Source organism: Spermophilus citellus (genome assembly GCF_964194105.1).
Source record: "Spermophilus citellus genome assembly, chromosome: 1".
Taxonomy (NCBI): Eukaryota; Metazoa; Chordata; class Mammalia; order Rodentia; family Sciuridae; genus Spermophilus; species Spermophilus citellus.
Window position 1 is genome coordinate 234,917,523 of NC_138182.1, and position 21,039 is coordinate 234,938,561.

The following is a 21,039-nucleotide window of genomic DNA, read 5'->3' on the forward strand; positions in this document are numbered from 1 at the left end:
AAGATATTATGGTAAGTGAAATATGCCACTCACAAAAAGATACATGATATCATTTATATGAGGTTCCAGAGCAAATTCATAGACACCGAAAGCAGAATAGTTGTTGTCAGCATCCGGGGTCAGAGGAGAATGGGGAGGAGTGTTTAATGAACACAGAGTTTCAGTTAGGGAGCACAGAAAAGTTCTGTGGATGGATGATAATGTAAACACAGTTAATGTAACATGCTATGATCTGAATGTTCCCGTAAAATTTATATGTTGAAAATCTGTGTTGTGATATGAAGAGGTGGGGTCATTTTGGAAGTGACCAAAGACATGAGGGCACTATACTCATGAATGGATCAGTGCCAAATAAAGAGCTGAAGGAACAGGTGTAGGCCATTTTTGCGCCCTTCTATCATTTGAAGAGCAGCATTCTTCCCCCTTCTCATGTGAGCAGGTGGCAAGAAGCACCCTTCCAGACACTGAAGTCAACATCTTGATCTTGGACTTGTCAGCCTCAAGAACTATCAAAATTAATTTCTTTGTTTTTTAAAATTATCCAATTTGTGGTATTTTGTCATTGCAGTACAAACAGACTAACACACCATAGAACTCAATATTTAAAAATGTTTCTGGGATTTTTTCTCCCAAGTAGATATTACAAATACTTTCTATATTTTAATTCTCTTAGAAATGTATTGATTTTTTAATAATAAAAGGAAAAGTAAATTCTCCCAGAAGTAAATAAATGTCATAAGAAAACCAATTCTAATAATCAAATCAGCAAATTATTTATGGACTAATTTCTAGGAAGACCTGAGGTCAGATAACCTGGATTCAAAATTTGGCTCCACCACTTACTAGCTGTTTGACCTTGTGCAAATCCTTTGACCTTTCTGAGGCTCAGCTCTCTCATCTTTCACTTTTTTCAACTCATTATAGGGTGAACGTGAAGATTCAAATAAGAATATATGTAAAGTACTTAGAAAAATGTCTGACATAAGAGCAAACCCTATATAATTACCTGTTAATAGTATTTTAGAATCTGGAAGCATGGATAAGAGATGTACACATACTATAATTCTAGTCTGAATTATACTAGTTTGAATTCTTCTTTCATCTTTTTCATTTCCCCAGATCTTTTCTTCAGATTGCCAAATTTCTTCCAACACCTACTCTCTCATTCTTCCTTTTATTAACAGTTTTTGATAAACACATGGTTACCCAGCTACCCATCCTAAATCTACTTGTGGCCATGCAAAACTTAATGGGACAATGGAATGTAAATGAGATGATGAGTGAAATTTCTAGGTTATCTTTCTCTCTTGTTTTTTCAGTACCGAGGAGTGAACCCAGGGGTACTTAATCACTGAGCCACATCCCCAGCCCTTTTTATTTTTTATTTTGAGACAGGATCCTGCTAAGTTGCTGAGGGCTTCACTAAGTTGCTGAGGCTGGCTTTGAACTTGCCATCCTCCTGCCTCAGCCTCTTGAGTCACTGGGATTATAGGCATGTACCATCATGCCCAGGTGGGTCATCTCTTTATAAATGCTTGCCTTGCTAGTTGTGAAAGGAAGGTAACAACAATGACATCAGAAGTCACATACTGAGGATGGCAATGCGTTACAAAGAAATAAACCTTTAAAAAATTGTGGCAAATATATAACGTAAAACATACTATATGTAGGATGTATACTCTATATATTAGATATGTTATGTTATATATAAATATATATGTGTATTTCCAGTACTGGGAATTGAACCCAGGATTGCTTTACAACTTAGCTACATTCCCAACCCTTCTTATTTTTTTATTTTGAAATAGGGTCTCACTAAGTTGTCAAGGCTGGCCTTGAACTCGTTTTTAAACCATTACTGTGGTAAAATATAAAAAGCATAAAAATTTGCCATTTTAACTACAGATGCACTGTAGTTAAAAGCATTCCTGCTTCCCTAGCTACTGGTATTACAGGCATGCATCACCACTCCTGGCTGTACTTTAACCATTTTTTAAGTGTCCAATTTCCAATTTAGTGGCATTAATTATATTCATTTATCTGAAACAGAAATGCTATAACCATTAACAAAAACTGCTCAGGGTTGCTTCTATATTCCCTGGTAACCTCTAATCTACTTTCTGAAAAGAAATAACTTTGATCTTATTTGGGTCACTATGATTTTGATTGACTTCTATAAAGTTGCTCATCCTGCACCTTGACATACAGAGACTAGTGGCAGAAACAGGATGCTGTTATAACAAAATGAAAAAATGTACCAGAATGGAAGTGAGGGTATAGGCTTCTTCATTCACCAGGCTGGGAACTTATTATATCACAAAGAACATTTGTTAAAACTGTTGTTTGCTATAACGTAGAAGCAAGCCATGCACCTACTAAGTCTTAGCTCCAAATAAACGGTTTGGGAAAACTAACAATGTTGGCATATTTGTTGGTATACGCTGCTTTTGAAAGGATCAGATGAGAGAGGTGAGCTCATGTGAGTACTGACCAATTTACAAAAATAAAAGGAAAAGAATTTTGCTAAGGAAGGTTCTGCGGTGGTCTATAATATGGGTTTCAGATGGCTAGAAAAGCCAGTTGCTCTGTTTCTAACACCAGGAGGAAAGAATGTCACTTGGAGTGACTGAATTGCAGAGATTAGTTTGAGAATACTACCTTCCTTTTTAAGCCTGCTTTTCGAAAGGCTCCAAAGCAGACTCCATTAAATTGAAGAAGAGAAGGATGGACAAAATACACAAGTCAGCATGTAAGATCTGGCAGGAATTATGGTCAAAAGCAATATTTGGTATAGTTATTATGGAAGAAAACAGATGAGAAACTTAAGTTTCTGAAGGAATTTTATTACCAGGATGATATAAGGCCTGGCCTAGTCGTGTGGTTATTTGACTAATAAAGCAACCCTAACTCTTTAAACTGGCACTAGCATACACTTCATACTGGAACTAGCAGTACCCCAAGATATGGTCATGGAAGATAATAGTCACGAAAGAACGCCCTGCAGGCAAAATCTGAGACCATAGAGTACCACTGATAAAGGAATACTCGGAGAAGGCAGACCCAAATAAATCCAAGGAACTTCACCAGAGCATGGAATCCTAATTTCTGCCAAACAGTGTTTTGAAAACTGCTGTGTCTGCTGTTTCTCATTCTTTCCTTTTCCAAATGGGAGGGCTGTTTTTTATTTATTTATTTATAGCAGGGGTGAGGTGGATGATAAAATGTCTTACTTTCATAGACTGCTAGATCATGAGAAGCTATCTCTAGGAAGAACTATGTGTCCCACAGAGATCTTGATCTTTGAGCTCAAGGCAATAACTGAATGGGAACTGACAATTGGTTCTATGAAAAAAAAGGGTGTTCATGGTTACTCAAGTAGCTAGAGAAACAGACAATGGTGGAATATGCTAGTTGGCTAAGAATCCATTTCTACTTCCTTTTAATAATAAAACCCTCTAAGCTGAGCAAATGTTTGTCAACAAAAGATTACATCTCAGCTTCCTTTGGATCTAGATACAGCTACAGGATGAAATGTGAATTAATGGGATGTGAATGGAGTTGATGTCAGTTGCTTCTAGGTCCTGGCCTGTACTGTCTTTCTCCCACCTTCTCAACAGGCTGGGGAAAAATCATTTTCAGGAATGATGTTGGAAGTCAATTGTTATAGAAGGAGAGATACCTTACCGGCCTTGTACTGCTGACTTGGGAAAGGAATACAACTTCTAGTTTATGACACCCATTCTATTTTTATCAGAACAATTTAGTCTATGGTCATACAAAGCAGGCTCCACTGAGCCAAACCTAAAGGTCTTATAGTCCTGGGGAATTAGAAGGTGCGATACATACACAAATAGGAATATTGCCGCTGAGCTGAATTCAATATTGGTAAACAAAGCAAACCTCTTCCTTAAAATCTTCTATTAAAAACAAAAGAAAGACAAATGTATAATACCTCTTTGCATCTCGTATTAAAAGCCATTTCCATCTTCCTTCTGGTTTCGGGGACACAACATTTCTTCATGACAGGAAAATAGTGTGGATATTTTAAGGTAATTTTATACTTGTCATCACCTGTCTTTTCTAAACTGTCAATGAAATCATCAGGAAGAGCACCTGCAAAAAATCATTTTCTCATACATCATTTTTTCCACTAATTACTAGTTTATTTAGCATTGGCATGGTGCCTCTAAGTAGCTCTAGGAATTTGGTGGAGTAATTGAAATTCAAGTAAAATATGACAATCCCTATATTATAATTTTGATTTTGTTGGAATGGGAGTGGTGGTGAGAGGCCAGGTGGCTCAGGAGATGGTAATTCAAACTATGAATAGGCTTCAGTGCACTTGAACAGATGGCATTTTCATGAAGAGTAGAAAAAATTAAGCCAAGGAAGACCCAGAACAGAATAAGAGATTAGTTTAAGTGACAATGCAGGGCACACTGCAAGGTAGAAAAAAAGTTCTAGGCTCTGAAGGCTATTAAATACCAGCATAAGTTACTAAAAAAGATTATGGGGAAAAATTATGAAATCTCCTCTGGACTGTCTCTAGAAATAGTTTACATTCTTATTAGCCTAAAGCCTAATTTTGGCTGCTTCAGTTGTTGTTTCTGTAGGAGGAGTGATGGGGATAGGAATTGCATGATTTTTTAAAAGAATATTTTGAACTCTGATTTAAGTTTTCTGTCTGGAAAGCATGGCAATCTGTGAGGTGACATTATTTGCCTAAGTTATATACTTTGATCTAGAAAAATAACAGAATTTTACCAAGTTCAGCCTTGGAAAATACCAGGAAGGTATCATCCTCATTGAGATTTTTGTTAAAGTCAATACATAGCTCACTCATTTTTTTCTTCATCGATTTGATTTCCTGAAATGTAGAAAAATATATATAACATTAACAGTAAAAAGAAACCTTCATTTTTTATCTTCATTGGTTAAATAAGTTTCACTCTTATATGCAGACTGGATTTGGTACCCAACTCTCAGGAAGTACTTTGAGATGTGCTTGGGAAAGCAGGTGCTGGCAGTCTTCTACATTATGCCTGTGGATGCAAGAAAGGCAAGTTTCGTGGTGCATTATAAATTAATTGTAAATTTGAAGAACTAAACAGATTAATAATTATAATAAGAGTATGTAAAAGTTATAATAAACGTAGTATCTGGTACATTGTGCACACACAATAAATAGATGTTTGATGAATTAATAAATCTAGTAGCCCATCACCACTAAGCATATTTCTAATCTTTTCCAATTCCAATCTTTTAATTTAGTAATCTGGATCTGGTGCTGAAGCAAACCAAGAGAAAAGTACTAAGTAATTAATTCTAAGGTTGCTTTGGAAAAAAGGTAATATCTTAATTTTACAAAGTATTTGCTAACAAAGGTGATTTATGAACCTTAACATTTGCATCAGAAGTATTAGGTGGGAGATCAATAAGCAGGAAAACTGTATTAATCTGTTCCATTCTTCTAACAATGCTACATCAACTGGGAACCTGTTAGAAATGAAGTTTCCTGAGAACCTATGCTAAACCTACTGAAATGCCAACTCTTGAGAGTGGGGTGCTATAACCAGACTTTCAACAAGCCCCACAAGTAATTTCAGTGCACTTTAACTTTGAGACTACTGCCTTAACACATATTGTTCACTGCTTTTCTTAGGATACTTTGTCTTTCCAATTTCCCTTCCATCACTCCTCCTTTGATCCTATGTGAAGTTCCAGGGGTGTATCCTCTACAAAGTTGAAGAAACTACTCTATCTTCCTTGTGGTGACTTGTTCAAATAACCCAAGCCTGGCATTCCTCTGACTAACATTTGCAGAAAAGTATTAGGTTGGAGATGCAAGGAAGTAATAAGCAATCTATAACAAAAAAATTTTTATTAATGTGTCCCATTCTTTTGACAATGCTAGATAATGAAATTTACTTAAACTACACTGGTTCTCAAACTGTGGTGTTGATAAGAAGCATCAGTGTCTGATGGGGGATTGAGGATTAGGTCCAAGATTCACTGTGGGTCACAAGGACACAAAGGGAGGTTTGATAGGAGCTTCCCAATGTCCTTCTGGATGGGGGAGTTTTCAGCTACTTTAGTAATAAAAGGAAGTCAGCCTTTGGTTAACACTAATACTAAAGAAGACAGAGTAGAGGTAAGAAAAATCAGGAGGCACCACTGGTCATCTAGATTCAAATAAACCGTGAAGCCCATTTACCTCTGCATCTTCCAGTTACACAAATGACTATCATCTATTTTTTAAAAAGGGATTTTGTGAGCTAACTAAACACATTGTACCCTTATAGTTTTCATACTATAGAACTGAAGGATTGGCCAGGAAGGCAAAGGGTCAGACAAGCAGATCAAGTGCCTTTCTCCTCTAATGAGGATGAAGATGACATAAGGTGATCAAAGGGCATTGAGGTGGCAGAAGGGTACATGTCTCAGTGGTGCCTTTATTTATATCTATCATGATGACATTTGGGCTGGATTTCTTTCAAACTTATTTCCGGGTCTGCTCTCTAGAAGACTGATCTGGAAATAAATATGAATTATATTTCCTATTAAGAAGAATGAGGTTAATTCTGCAGCCAAGTTTAGTTTAATCCTTCTGAACCTAGAAGGATTGGCCTTAGACAAAATAAAATTTTGAGAAGCACTTTCCAGCAGCTAATCTCTCTTTATAAAAGGAGCATATATCAATCATAGTATGCTCCATTCCAAAGTGCTGGTTTTAAAACTCTCCATCAATAGAGTTTATTACCAGTGCTCTATCTCTGTATGTCCAAGAGAAAGAACATACAAGCCAACTATTAAGATCTCGAACCAACAAAGAATATAAAATAGATCAGGAGAAGGAACCCAACAAACATAAAACAAATAAAACCTGGACAGAATTTAAAAACAATTATTAGTTGTTTGTCAGTCACCATGAGGTTAACAGGAGTTATAGGATTTAAAACATAGAATACCAAACACATTGTAAATGCATCTGTATTATGGGTTATTTTATTACACTCCAACTTCTTCCCTATTTCCTTATTTCTGTTGTATTTTATTTATTCATTTTGTCCCCAGTAAGAAAAAGAAACATAAACTCACATTTTGTACTTGTTCTGGAAGATGGAGTCCGTTCCTTTTTCCCATTTTAACTGACTTTTCCAAGTATCGTCTGGCTTCAGGCTTTATCTTTTCCAAATCACAAGTTTCCTGAAATTAATAAGTGTGACAACCATTTCTGTTGCAAGTGCATGGGTAAATTATAAACTATGAAGCCAAAGCAAATTTATTCATCATCTCTGTTGAGCTGTGAAGCACCTAGGCAGGCTCTTTTAAAAACATAATTTCTTTTATGCTTCAGTGAGCTTCTGCTCATTTAAAACAGAAAAATTAAATAAATATAAAGCTAACCAGAATTTTGTTGTCTTGCCTCAGAATCAAGTGTGCCCTTACCACTGGAAGGTGCGATAATAGAAGTATTTGCATAATCTCATTCTGAGCATTCTTTATGACTGAGTAGTCCTATTTTTTTTTTTTTAAAAAAAAACACTTCTTATCACAAATCATCTGGATTTAATTTTCTATCATTTGCTAACCTGGTTCTATTTGAAAGGCAGGAATAGAAAAAATGGAACAAATGCAGAGTAGAACTCTTTTGCCAAAATACCAAACAAGGACAGCTGGATAAAACCCCAGTAAAAGGCTTCCAATACCTCACAAATGCTTTCCCGTCACTTGGCAAGAGAGATCAAGGGACCACAGCAAGCTGCATATGAACAAGTGTCTAGGGAAAATGAGTCAGCACTGCATAGAGAGGGGGAAAGCTGCTGGTGAATTTAAATCTCTATGCAGCAACACAACACTCACCCAAAGAACAAGGGCCCTGGAACAAAGGGCCCTGGAGGAGAATGGAAAATTCCCCCAGCTACAGACAGGTAATAAAAAGATCATGTTTCTCCAAAATAGGTGGCAGAACACTCATGGCACATCTGGATGACTGGTCAGTTAGTGGTCCCTAGTAGGAAATGGACTCCAGACAGATTCAGCAGGTGTAATGGATTCAGTCTGGTTGACAGCCAAAGAGTGCCTCCTGTCTCTGGGGCTTTACCGACTTCCCATTGGCTGGATACTCTCTCCATGAAAGACCTGGACTGTTCATCCTTGAGCATTCCTAATTTTCCAGCTAATTAGTCTTTTAAAAGACTGCATTTAGCTTTAGAGGCTGCATTTTAGATTGCTGATGCTAGGGTCCTGCTGCAATAATTACATAATTTTTTAAACATTTTGTTGCAGCAGGTGAATACCGTTGTATTTTAACTGAGGGTACTATTTGAGAGAGCAAACTGTATTTCACTTTGTCCACTAATAAATAATTTATGTTACAGTACTAAAGCACTTACTGTTCATACATTACTCAAAGTTTCCTCTGAGTTTACCCTCAGTGGAGGCAAAGAATAGTTAAGGCTTCTTTTTTCCATAATAACCTCCTTTTGTGTCCCTTTAGAATTTGTGAGCATGCTGGCATGATTGAAGTTGGAACCCTCCCTAGGTAGTACTGGCATCTACTGAAATCCTAGCAGCAAGTGTCCGCAATGGGAAGAAACCCAGAATGTCCAGGGAGATACTGGGTTATGGGCTGGCTCCCTCAGGGATGGCCAGCAGTTCAAATCACAGTGTTCATGCGGATGTGATTAACTTGGATTCATCTGGGCTGGCTTTAATAGCGTCAGGAAGTCTGTTCTCAAGTGTGAGGCATGGCAACAGGAGTCTCGAGACGGTACAATACTGTAAGTTGTACAGCTGGGAGAATCCAGGCAGTAGCAATGTGTGTGGAGGAGGAGGAATCCCCAGTGAGAAGGGTCTGGCAAGAGCTAGGCAGGTTGTTAAGGACCCAGGTGAGTAGGGAGAGATGCAGAGCAGAGGGTCAGCCTGTGAGAAGCTGAGGCATGCAGCTGGACACCTACATAGGCATTTAGGCTCCTGGGCCACATTTCACTCTGAGCTTGGGACAAAGGCTTTGTAATGTTGTGAACAACCAATTAAATAAATAAATAAATAGATAAATAAATAAATAATAAAAAATAAACATTTAAAATGAATAGCAAAAAAAAAAAAAAAAAAAAAAACCAAAAACAAAACAAAAAAACCAAAGCCTCACTAGTTGACATAAGCAGACTTCCAACTCCACAACTGTGCTTGATCATGAGGGGCCCTCACAGTGAGTAGGACTAAACTTGCCTATCTACAGGTAATGAGGCAGCTATTTCAGGAAGCCTGGAAGTATGCTTAGGATACTCAAAATTCATCGTCTGGATTAAAAGTAAAACTACTTATACTCAAAACAGGTGATTCAGGTACAAACAGGTAGAAGGATATTCTGAGAAAAATCAGCCATGAATTAGGTCCAATTAAAATATGACTAATTAGGGGTTGTGGCTCAGTGGTAGAGCCCTTGCCTAGCTGTGTGAGGCACTGGGTTTGATTCTCAGCATGCATGCAAATAAATAAATAAATAAATAAATAAATAAATAAATGTTCGGTAACGACTACAAAACATTTAAAAAATACAACTGACTAAAATACTCAAATAAAAATTCACAGAAATCATGCTTAACAAAAATCTGACTCAATTATAACCAGACACAGCTTGCTAGTCATACTGAGGTCTCAGGCAATCTCTGGAGGTTTCTGGAAGGAGTGAGGCAGTTCTAAAATGCACTTCTTAAGCACATTCCTGTTCCAGAGCCCATCATGATAACACTCTCCTTTATGATCTCCAGGCAAGGTCAGAATCCCCCTCAGGGATCTTTTAAGAGGGAACTGAAAACACTTCCAGACTGCTTTGCTGTCATACTTTCCTTCCTGAACAAGGCTTTCTCCCCTTGAATCTGAACTGGGCCATAGGCTCATGGGGGAGGTTTGTCCAGGGAAGGGTAAAGTTCTCTGCAATACTTTTTAAATTTAAACGACCTGACAGTAAACACCCTTATTTTAACTTCTGTGGTGACAAGATTTATTTTCCTTTTAACTTCCTCCTGTTTTAAAGAGCTTTTATGTAAATGTGTTAATATGTTCTGCCTGTCCCCCACCTCATAGGTATGCTTACATGCTCATTTTATAGGCAAGAAAATGAGGTTAAATGATCTTCCCAAGATCACACAGCTTTCTCATGGTTAAAAATTGAAGAAAGTAAATTGTTTAAATTCTCAGTTTACTGCTTTTCCCAGTGTGTCACAGGAATCCATGACCATCCTTGAAGCTTTATCACTTGTTAAAACTTCATAAGAAAAAAATGAGAATTTCCTTCATTTTCCCCAAATCCTTCCTACCTTTGTCTCCCTGACATTGTCCCTCCCCCACCCCCCCTTTTTTTTTTTTGCAAGATCTTCATATTTCCAGTTTCTAATATACACAGGTAAAGACATTATTTTGGTGGGATTTTTCATACTGTGCTTACTATGTATGCAAAGTAGAAATTATAAAGTTGTTGAAGGAACTCTGAAGATTGAGACTGTACCTTCCTCCGACTATCATTTAAAAATGAATTCACAAACTTTGAAATGGCTAAGGAAATATAAAGATATTGGAATGGGCTATTGGAGCCTATTTCAAAAGATAAAATAGGGAAATAAATTGTTTACTTGTTTTATTTGCAGTTCAGTTTCCTTTTTCTTCTGTCCACCCCCCACCCCAATCCATGATATTTATTGTTAGATTTTTATCCTACCACTGCATTCCTGGACTAGAGGGATGCAGAAAAAGATCCTCCCCCTGACTACTGACTCAATATGCCATCCAGGATTCATGGCTTGCATCACAGCCATAGTCTGAGGACACTGATGTAGGACACCACACTGTAAGAAGACACTTTTTATTGGGGGCTAGTTGGATTTTATTCAACATAAATTTACTAAGCTCCTATTGATGTCAGACACTAGGGAAATAAAGACAAATATTCTTTTTTTTTTTTTTTTTGGTGTTGGGGATTGAACTCAGGGCACTTGATCACTGAGCCACATCCCCAGCCCTGTTTTGTATTTTATTTAGAGACAGGGTCTCACTGAGTGTTTAGTGCCTTGCTTTTGCTGAGGCTGGCTTTGAACTCGCAATCCTCCTGCCTCAGTCTCCTGAGCCGCTGGAATTACAGGCATGGACCACCACACCGAATATTCTTGAGGTGCTTTACGTCATAAGAAGGGGTAAAAAAGATCTATTAGGAGATGATGTTAATATCATGTAGGGTAAGAAAAAAAAAGATATTAAGTTTGTAGACAAAAATGAGGCACAAAAATGGGGGAACTGGGCCAATGGAGAAGACCATGGTGGTTGATGCTTACATCTGGATCCCTAGGCTTTTAAAGGCCTGACAAAATTATAAGTTTTAGTATATTGATTATGAAGAATGACTACACTTTCAAAACCAAGAAAGTAGGCGGGGAGGAAAGAGGAAAGTGCTAGGGAGTGATATTGGCCAAATTATATTGTCATACTGTGTGCATGTATGAATATGTAACAACAAATCCCATCAGTAATGTTCAACTATAATGTACCAACAAAAAAACATGGAAGAAAAAAGAAAGAACAAGAAAAGCATGGTAGATAAAAGGAATTAAATTATAAATAAATTTTAGACAGTTTTTCATTTTTTTGGACATAGTTTTAAGGTACTGGCTCTTGTATTTTAATTTGGGACACTGGCCCTCCAGAATTGGTGGAGTAGGAGAGATCACATTCATGCCCCAAGTTGGCCTGGGGGCATATAGTTTAGTGGTAGCACAGCTGCTCAGAATGCCAGAGGCCCTGGGTTTAATCCCCAGCACCACAAAAACAAAACAAAACAATAAAACAAAGAAAGCAAGCATCTATACTTAATCCCATGACCTATTCATCAGCATTAACATTAAAACTTCCCCCTTTAAATCTCTAGTTGGCCCACAACTCTGAAAAAAATATAAACAATATTACAAAAGTCATTCTATTTTGCTTGCATAATTCAGCCTTTATTTTACCAAAGAATTCCTCTTATGCATTTATTATTTAGTTGTAATAAAATATGTCTGGACTGTTTTATCTGAAGACATGTACATTTTCTCACTAATATAGCTAGAAATTCCATGTATGAAACCTTCTTTGATTTTTGCTTTTTTTTTTAACTTAATGATTGAAAAGTCTTTCTGAGATCTGGAAAAGTACTAAGACCTATGCCCATAAATGCTGGCTTGACATTTGGCCATTTTCAAGCTAACAGGATAAAGAAATCCTTTTTTTCTTTTTCTTTTGGTGGAATTAAATATTCATTTAGTATGTTAATTGTAATGAAACATTTGATATTCACAGATGAATAAACCTATGTATATGGAAGGTATAAGAACAAATTAAATCCATACTTCCCTTAAGATACAGGATATTAACAATGTTGTTGCATTTACTAATTTAACTGGGAATCTATACAAAAGATAAATGTCTTGAATTTTATCATAAACAATTTTCCTGTTTTACCACTTATCTATATATTGTTTAGTTTTGAGCTTTATAAAATGACATCATGCTGGTAGAGTAGAAGAAGAATCAGGGAGGGAGGAAGGATGGGAAAGGGGTGGAAATATGGAATGAATTGAACATTTATATATGCATATAACATTTATATATGTTATATGCATATATAAATGTACCAAAGGAATTTCTTTATGTATATAATAAAAAAATAAATAAATGAGCAAAATAAAAATCAGAGAGTAGAGGAAGAAAAATATGGGGAGAGAGGAAGGGATGGAAAGAAGGAAAACAGGGAATGAAATCAAATTTCTTACATGTATGATTTTATACACACAATGTACCCCACTATTATATATGACTATGATGCTCTTAAAAATATATATACACACACTTATATCTGTGTATATCTGTATATACACATATATGCATGCTATATGCAGCACATTGCAATTTTTTTCTTTCATTGTTACTGAGATTGAGACATATTTATTGTTCCATGGTTGCTAGTTTCTTAATTTCAATGCTATAAAATATTCCACTGCATAAATGTACCACATTTGGTGTTTTTTTTTTTTGATGGACCTTTATTTTATTCGTTTATTAATATGTGGTGATAAGGATTGAACCCAGGGCCACACCTGCAAGGCAAGCGCTCTACCACTGAGCTACGGCCCCAGCCCCATGTACCGCATTTGATCGATCCATTTTGTTGTTGATGGAAATCTGGGTTATTTCAGTGTTTTATTGTTATAATGTTGCTATGAACACTTACTTGTCTAATTTTATCTATGAACACATATCGCTAGCCAGCCGGACTGGCGACCTGAGCTGGCTTCACAAGAGCAACTAAGATAACAGCAAAGAAAGCACACAACACACAGAAATACCTTTTGCTTGCAGGAATCAGGGATGGCTCTCAACCGTAAAGGTCCATTGGAAAAGAGAGAGAAAGCACACCTGAAACCCTAATTATTGAGGGGAAGACACTTGAGAAAGTTCCACCCAAATGAGGCAAGGGATTGGGTTTCAGCGGGGTGTAGCCCAGTGATGCCCACTCCCAGAGCTGTAATTCCTTGCCAAGAAAAGGTGAGGTCCGCCTGCTTTGAAGCCAGTTTCACATATCCATTGCTCAAGGCTTAGTTCCTACGTGCTCAGCTCCTGTTTATGGAGACCCCCAAGAATCACACACAAAAGTACCTCTAGGTAAATATTGAGGCAGAGGTGGGGAGATTACAATAGGCTGTAGAGAATTTAAGATCAGCTTTATAATACTAAGGTTTTCTCCAAATTAGTTATTGCAATTTTTAATTACATTTGTCCTAGCAGCGAATAAACATTCCCACTGATCAACATCCACAAAACACTTTGGCATTGTCAGACTTCTTAATTTTTGCCAATTTCATGAGTGAAAAATAGTAACTTATTGAGGTAATTTGCATTTCCCTGATTATTAATCAGGTTGAACATCTTTGCACAGGTTTAATTGCCATTTGTGCTTCTCCTGAATTATCTCTTCATGTCATCTGTCCATCTTTCTACTGGGATGTCTCTGTTTCTAATTATAGTAGTTCTTTATATATTGTAGAATGATTTACTAGTGCAATGTTTCACAATATTTCTTTTTTTCAGTATTTGTCTTTTCATGTTATGATCAGAAGTTCTTTATTTTAAGGTAATCAAGCATATTAGTCTTGTATGTCACAGTACTTCTTGTGTCTTATTTAAGAAATACATTCCTGCCCAAATATCATAAAAAATCCTATATAAACTTCTAAAAGCTTTAAACTTTAGAATTCTAAGATCTTTTTTGGGGGGGAGGGGCAGTGAGTAACCAGGGATTGAACTAAGGGGCACTTGACCACTGAGCCCATCCCCAGCCCTATTTTGTATTTTAGTTAGAGGCAGGGTCTCACTGAGTTGTTTAGCACCTCGCTTTTGCTGAGGCTAGCTTTGAGCTGGCGATCCTCCTGCCTCAGCCTCCCAAACTGCTGGGACTACAGTCATGCACTACCTTGCCTGGCTTAGAATTCTAAGATCTTAATGCATTAGGAATTCTTTTTCACTTTATCATAAGGTAGAGATACAAGAGCTCATGTTCCAGCCCCAATTACTGAAGGCCTGTTTTCCAAACCTGCCACCATCTTGTTTCTTACTTTCATTCTATGAACATTTATTAAATCCATCCTTTGTATCAGGCTTTCTGTTGGAGGTTCAAAACAGAATCAAACAGAATTGGGTATAAAGGTGAAATCAGATAGCTCTATTGCTATACAGATGTGAGGTAGTATTACTAATCATGCACTGGTGGGAAGGGGAGGAAGACCACAGCACACTGCTTAGTCTTGTGTTCCACTATGATTTCTTATATCCACTGAGTCACTTATTTTGAAAGTTACTTATTTTGAAAGTTTTAAATCATGACTACAAATTAATTGATACTCCCCAGACTGTGATGTAGTATCCCTTAAATCTGGGCACATCACAGTGACTGGTCTTCTGTGCTAGCTTTCCATTGCTATGTCAAAATTTAATCAGCTTATGAGTAGGTAAAATTTATTCTGACCTATAGTTTCAGAGGTTTCAGTCCATGGTTGCTTGGTTCTATTGTTTTTCTGGGCCTGTGGCAAAGCAGTTTATCATGGTGAAGAGTGCAGTAAATCTATTCACCCCATGGTATCTGGGAGGTAAAGAGGGAGAACAGAAGGGACTACGATACTAATATTCCATTCAAGGGCATGCCCCCGATGACCTAACTTCATTCCATGAGGCCACATTTCTTAAAGGCTCTACTACTTCTCAATATTGCCACAGGCTGGGGACGAAGCTTTCAACATATGAGACTTTGGAGGACATTCAAGATCCAAACTATAGCATCATCTAATATAACATGCAGTATATGGCAGAAGTGAAGCTATGTAACTCCCAAGACATGTCAAAGCAGTTCCTATGTGGTTTCCTGGCACACTGGTGTTGGGGCCCTGATTCTCAAGTACAGAAGTCCTTCTACCCTAATGCAGTCATGTGGAAGGAAGCCCCAATTAACCCACATAAACAGATTACTTGAGTATGTCCCCATGTAATGGACTGAACTTTGTCCTTTCAAAATTAATTTGTTGAAGCCCTAAACCCCAGTGACTCTCTTTGGAGATAGGCTTTTGGGAGGTAATTTAGGTTAAATGAGGTCAAAGGGTGGGTTCTAATTTGAAAAGACTGGTGAAATTATAACAAGAAGAGCAGATACTCATCCCCACACCCCAAGCATGTACTGAGGCAAGGCTGTGAGCACACAGTGGAAAGGGGCAGTCAGAGAGTTCTCATAAAAACCTGATTATCTGGCATTTCTTATCTCAAGACTTCTGGCCTTTAGAACTGTGAAAAAAAACTAATTTCTGTTCTTTAAGTCACTCAGTCTATGGTACTTTGTTACAACAGCCCCAGCTGATCAAGCTATCCAGAGACTACACAAAGAAAAAGATCCTTGATCAGCTCCTTCCTGTCCACTTCAAAACTAGCCATCAATATTGGAAACTACATATGTGACCCCAAATCAGAACTGCTCAAATGATTCCTTCCTGAATTTCTGATCCACAGAAACTCTCAGAGAAAATAAAATGACTGCTTCTATTTCTGGCTGCTAAGTTTTGGGGTAACATGTATCTGTGGATGATGGGAATGTTCAGTGGGCAAGATTTGTACAAAGAACTGTGAAATGTGATTTCACATTTCTGTTTATTAACCCTAAGTGAAGAACATAGCGCTAGAAAGAAAATATAGAGCTAGAAAGAAAATTAGATTATTTGGAAATGAAATAAAACTAGGAGAATATAAAGGCCATCACTCATAATTATCCAATTTGGATAAGATTATATTTGATTATTATCTGTTTTGGTGGTATCTTGGGAACTCAGTATTATTTTAATAGAACATGCCTGAAGTTGCTGACTTCATATGAATTTAAGATCTGATTTATCCAGCTCAATGAAGGCTTTGTATAGTATATCATGTAACCATTATTTTGCTTACACTATTAGCACAGAAAAAGAAACAGATTATTTGGATTATATCTAAGTGTCCTTTAGGTACAAATGGGATGAGACTTACTGCTTATTAAAGTATCCAACCCTAGCAGAAACCTGATACTGATTATTCTACATTATAAAAAATATCACCTAAATAATTGCCTGTTAAGGAAGGTGCTTTAAAGTAAATAAATTCAAGTAATAACTTTCGCTGAAAAAGGAAACACAATAGTTAATATTTATTATTCTGATATAGCTTTCACAGAAACTTTAGAGGATTCTGAGAACATTCTGAGAATGTTCATCCAATAATCCACACGTAAGAGAGCAACTGCTCTGTTGGAAAGAGGAGAAATTATGGAACCAAATTTGAAATTGCTTTAAATCATTACAATTAAGTCCTGAAATGAGCCAGCCCACCCTTTGATGAGCACACTGGTGTCTATCAGGTCACTAGGGTGTGCTAGTCTACTTTATATGTAGCATTTATCCCCAAATTCAGTGGGATCAGTTCCAAATATACACAAAATTTAAAAGTATGACAAGGAAATCTAAAGTAACAGGCTTCCATATCTAATATTCATAAGACTCAAAGAAGGTGGAATAGTAACAAAAAAATTATTTCAAATGAGAATTTAGAAGTCATGATATGGTAGTTAAACTGATCCAAGCAACTTAGCAAGACCCTGCCTCAGCAATAAAAGAAAATAAAATCATGGCATTTGCAGGGAAATAGATGGCATTGGAGAAGATAATGCTAAGTGAAGTTAGCCAATCCCAAAAAAACAAATGCTAAATGTTTTCTCTGATATAAGGTGACTGACTCATAGTGCGGTAGGGAGCGGGAGCATGGGAGGAATAGATGACCTCTAGATAGGGCAGAGGGGTAGGAGGGGGTTAGAGAGGGGGCAGGGGGTTAGCAAGGATAGTGAAATGTGATGGACATCATTATCCAAAGTACATGTATGAATACACAAATTGGTATGAATATACTTTATATAAAACCAGAGATATGAAAAATTGTGTTCTACATGTGTAATAAGAATTGTAATGCATTCTGCTGTCATTTATTTAAAAAAAATCAATAAAAAATAAAAATTAAAATTAAAAAGTGGGCTGGGAATGTGGTTCACTGGTTAAGCACCTCTGGATTATTCCCTGGTACCAAAAAAGAAAAAAGAAAAAAAGGAAGGTTAATTGAAGGAAATTGGAAATTCTAGGGAGAAATTCTGAAATACAGTATTTTGAAAATTCAAAGGGGTTTTTACATAGAACTATCAAGTTCATAATGATTAAAAAGCCTTAGACTCATAGCTGTGCACACTTCTACCCTTGGCCTCTAACTCTTAAATCAATGGAATTAGCAATTCAATATAAACCTATATGATATAACAATACATATTACTATGTAATGACCATTATTATAATCACTGGAAACAAAATCAAGGAAAATTCAAACACTATGTATCCTAGGTCAAAGGTTCTTACTTTCTTAATTTTTTTGTTTTTGGTGGTGGGCGGGATTGAACTCAGGCCCTCACGTGTGCAAGGCTCTTATTTTACTACTGAGCTACATCTCCAGCCCCCAGGTTCTTAATTTTTTTGTTGTAGGTTTTCTTCCCCTTTAAAGGAATTTATAACACCATTTACCTGTAAATGAACAATTCTCTTAAATATATCTTCTCTCATACTCATCTCAATATCAAAACGAGAAAGTCTTTTGTCAGCTTCAGTACTTGCTGCCCGTACTTCTTTGTCAGAGGACACATGCTGAGGGAAGTCTAGCATGGTTCTTTCCACTGTTGATAGAGAAAAAACACTATGAATACACTGGACCTGCCAAATCAATATTAAAGCCAAATACCTCCTGCCTAGATGAATGATTATGCTGATGTAAGTCTTTCATTTTATAGTTTCTGCAAAGACTTCTAAGGCTGTCAAGAAACAACTAATGCAGGACTTGGCTGTTCCACTTGGCATCAACATGAACAGGAAGATGCACTGTGCACTTAACAAAATATTTTTAGGGTATAATTTATTAACTGGAAATGTATCAAGATAAAGCCATGTTTCCTATGCTGAGGCATCTTACGTTCCCTCCTTGGGAAGAGGGAACAGGATACATAAAAAGAGAACAATAGAGGACAGAACCTACTGGTTGTCAAAGGAATGGATACTAAATCAGAGGCAGCAGCTCTTGAAGGCTGGGCATTATATGCTACAGAGAAGGCTGGACCTTGGAGGAGGACCGGCTCAGGGTTGGAAAAGTAGAGACTGCAACCTGGGGTCTGGCAGAGACAAAGCATGTTCAAGAAACAAGCAGATCAATTTAGCAGGATGTGGTTTTCTCAAAATAGAACTTAACACTTTTTTTTCCTTTACTATAGTCTTCTTAGAGAATCTAATCAAAGTTATGAACCTTATGCCAAATGTACACAGCATATAAATATTAAAATACTCTTATAATTTTAGAGAATTCCCTGAAATCTAAACAGACAATAAGGCTGAAAACCATCAAGTAAGCAGCTAGATACTGGGAGATGTTCCTATTAAACAATGATAGTTTGGTGGGGCAGTTAGCATCATATGTTGAAATTGGTTGTTGGGATTATCATATATTTACATATTGACTTTAACTGGGAAAAACTCTGATTATGAATAAAATAATCAATACTATAGAACAAAACTGAGTAGGTTATAGTGATGTTTGTGGCTATGCTGTGACAATGAACACATTTTGATTATCTTCACTAATTTGCAGATGCTATGAAGAGGTAAAATTTACACATGTGATATAGATAGTAGAGCTATCCTTTACACACAAAGAAATAGTACAAACAAGGTGCCTCCCTTGTATCTGTCTTCTTAGAACACTGTTAAAACAAAGCTGTTAAAAATACCTGCCAGAAATAACGAATAAATCCACAGTATATATTTTTAAAAATCAAACTGTGAAATTTTATTTTATTCATTTTTTTTTTTTTGGTACTGGGGATTGAACCCAGGGGCATTCAACCACTGAGCCACTTCCCCTGCTCTATTTTGTATTTTATTTAGAGATGGAGTCTCACTGAGTTTCTTAGGACCTTACTAAGTGGCTAAGGCCAGCTTTGAACTCACAATCCTCCTCTCTCATCCTCTCAAGCAGCTGGGATAACAGGCATGTACCACCATACCACCAAGAAATAGTACAAACAAGCTGCTTCAATCATATCCCATCCTCTTATAACACTGTTACAAATAAAGCTATTAAAAAATAACTGCCAGAAATATCAGAATAAATCCATAGTGGATATTTAAAAAAAATCAAACTATACAACTATGCAATCATATTTTAGGGTTTGGTTTAATATGCAATTTTATGTCTGTTGGCTAAGGAAAAAATGGAACAGAAGACTTAACTTTTAAAACAGCATTGGTTTAAGTGATACAGTTCACTAAATAGTTGCCACTTTGGTTTGCTTTTAAAAATTAGCTCAAAAAGATATTAAGAAGGAATCAAAATTGTCCAAGAACTTAATTGAGTAACATAAAACGTAGGAACCTAAAACCAGAAACATATTCTTAAACAAACAATAAAGCTGAAAACCATTTCCTTCCTTCCTTTGTCACAAAGACCTGGAACAAGATTTATGTTCTCCTTGCCAGACTATAAACAATGCAGATGCCCAGTCCCTGGCACTAGACTAATGAGATTTTAATGGCTACTGTGAGGTTAATGAACTCTCAGAAAATACATGAACAAGAAAAGGTTGTTTTTTAAAACAAAGTCTACGCTCAAACTGAAAAATTCTGATAATTAATCCACAAGAGTTTTTGTTTTCCCTGTTGGTTTTATACCAGTCAAATGCATTACTAGGCAGGCACACCATCCTGGCTACAAATGATTGAAGACTGTAGTAGGCACCTGGACCAATGACAAGGACAAACCACATAGAGGCAGAAGACACACATGAAATTACCTGTTGGAAAAGCTCTGCTGAATAGGGACCAACTCCGTCCCTTTGACTTTGACTAAGAAGACCAAGCAGATCCTTTCATTCAGAAGTTTAAACTCAAGACTTATAAGATGTAGTGGCCATTACTGAGAGTGGAACAGTTGGTAGTGGTTGTAGATATGGAAACAAATGCAAGATAAGAGAAAATAGCCAAGACCTTATTACAGTGGGACACAGGGTAGAGAACTCTAGGTAATGAAGAGTTAGTAGGGGCAAAGAAATGATGAGGTCACTAGGACTGTGCTGGATTCTGAATCTTTATGATATCCACATCAGCAGCTGTTTTATATTCTCTTTTGACTCCTCAATAGACAGTCAAGTTGTTTCACATTATCCTACAAAATATGTCCAATTCTTAAAAGTAACCAAAGTGCACCTTCATTCCTTATAGCCTAAAGGCTTTCATACATTATTAAAATAATATATGTTCAGTGCAGAGAAAAAATAAAGAAATGCATAAAGAAGAATGCTAAAATCAACAGTAAATCTCTCACCCAAAACATTAATCACTGTGATAGTTAATTTGACTT

At 36.7% G+C, this 21,039-nt stretch overlaps 1 protein-coding gene across 2 annotated transcripts in view; it reads right to left on the minus strand.

The window, feature by feature from the left end:
- The window catches only part of NLN (neurolysin), a 106,386-nt gene that overhangs the window by 38,817 nt on the left and 46,530 nt on the right, over positions 1–21,039 (minus strand). For both annotated transcript variants that reach the window (XM_081282634.1, XM_081282633.1), the window contains exons 3-6: positions 18,162–18,310; positions 7,099–7,206; positions 4,765–4,867; positions 3,953–4,113 (exon numbers count right to left, since the gene is read on the minus strand). In XM_081282634.1, the coding sequence (XP_081138760.1) occupies positions 3,953–4,113; positions 4,765–4,867; positions 7,099–7,206; positions 18,162–18,310 (521 nt within the window). The remainder of the gene's footprint in view (positions 1–3,952; positions 4,114–4,764; positions 4,868–7,098; positions 7,207–18,161; positions 18,311–21,039) is intronic.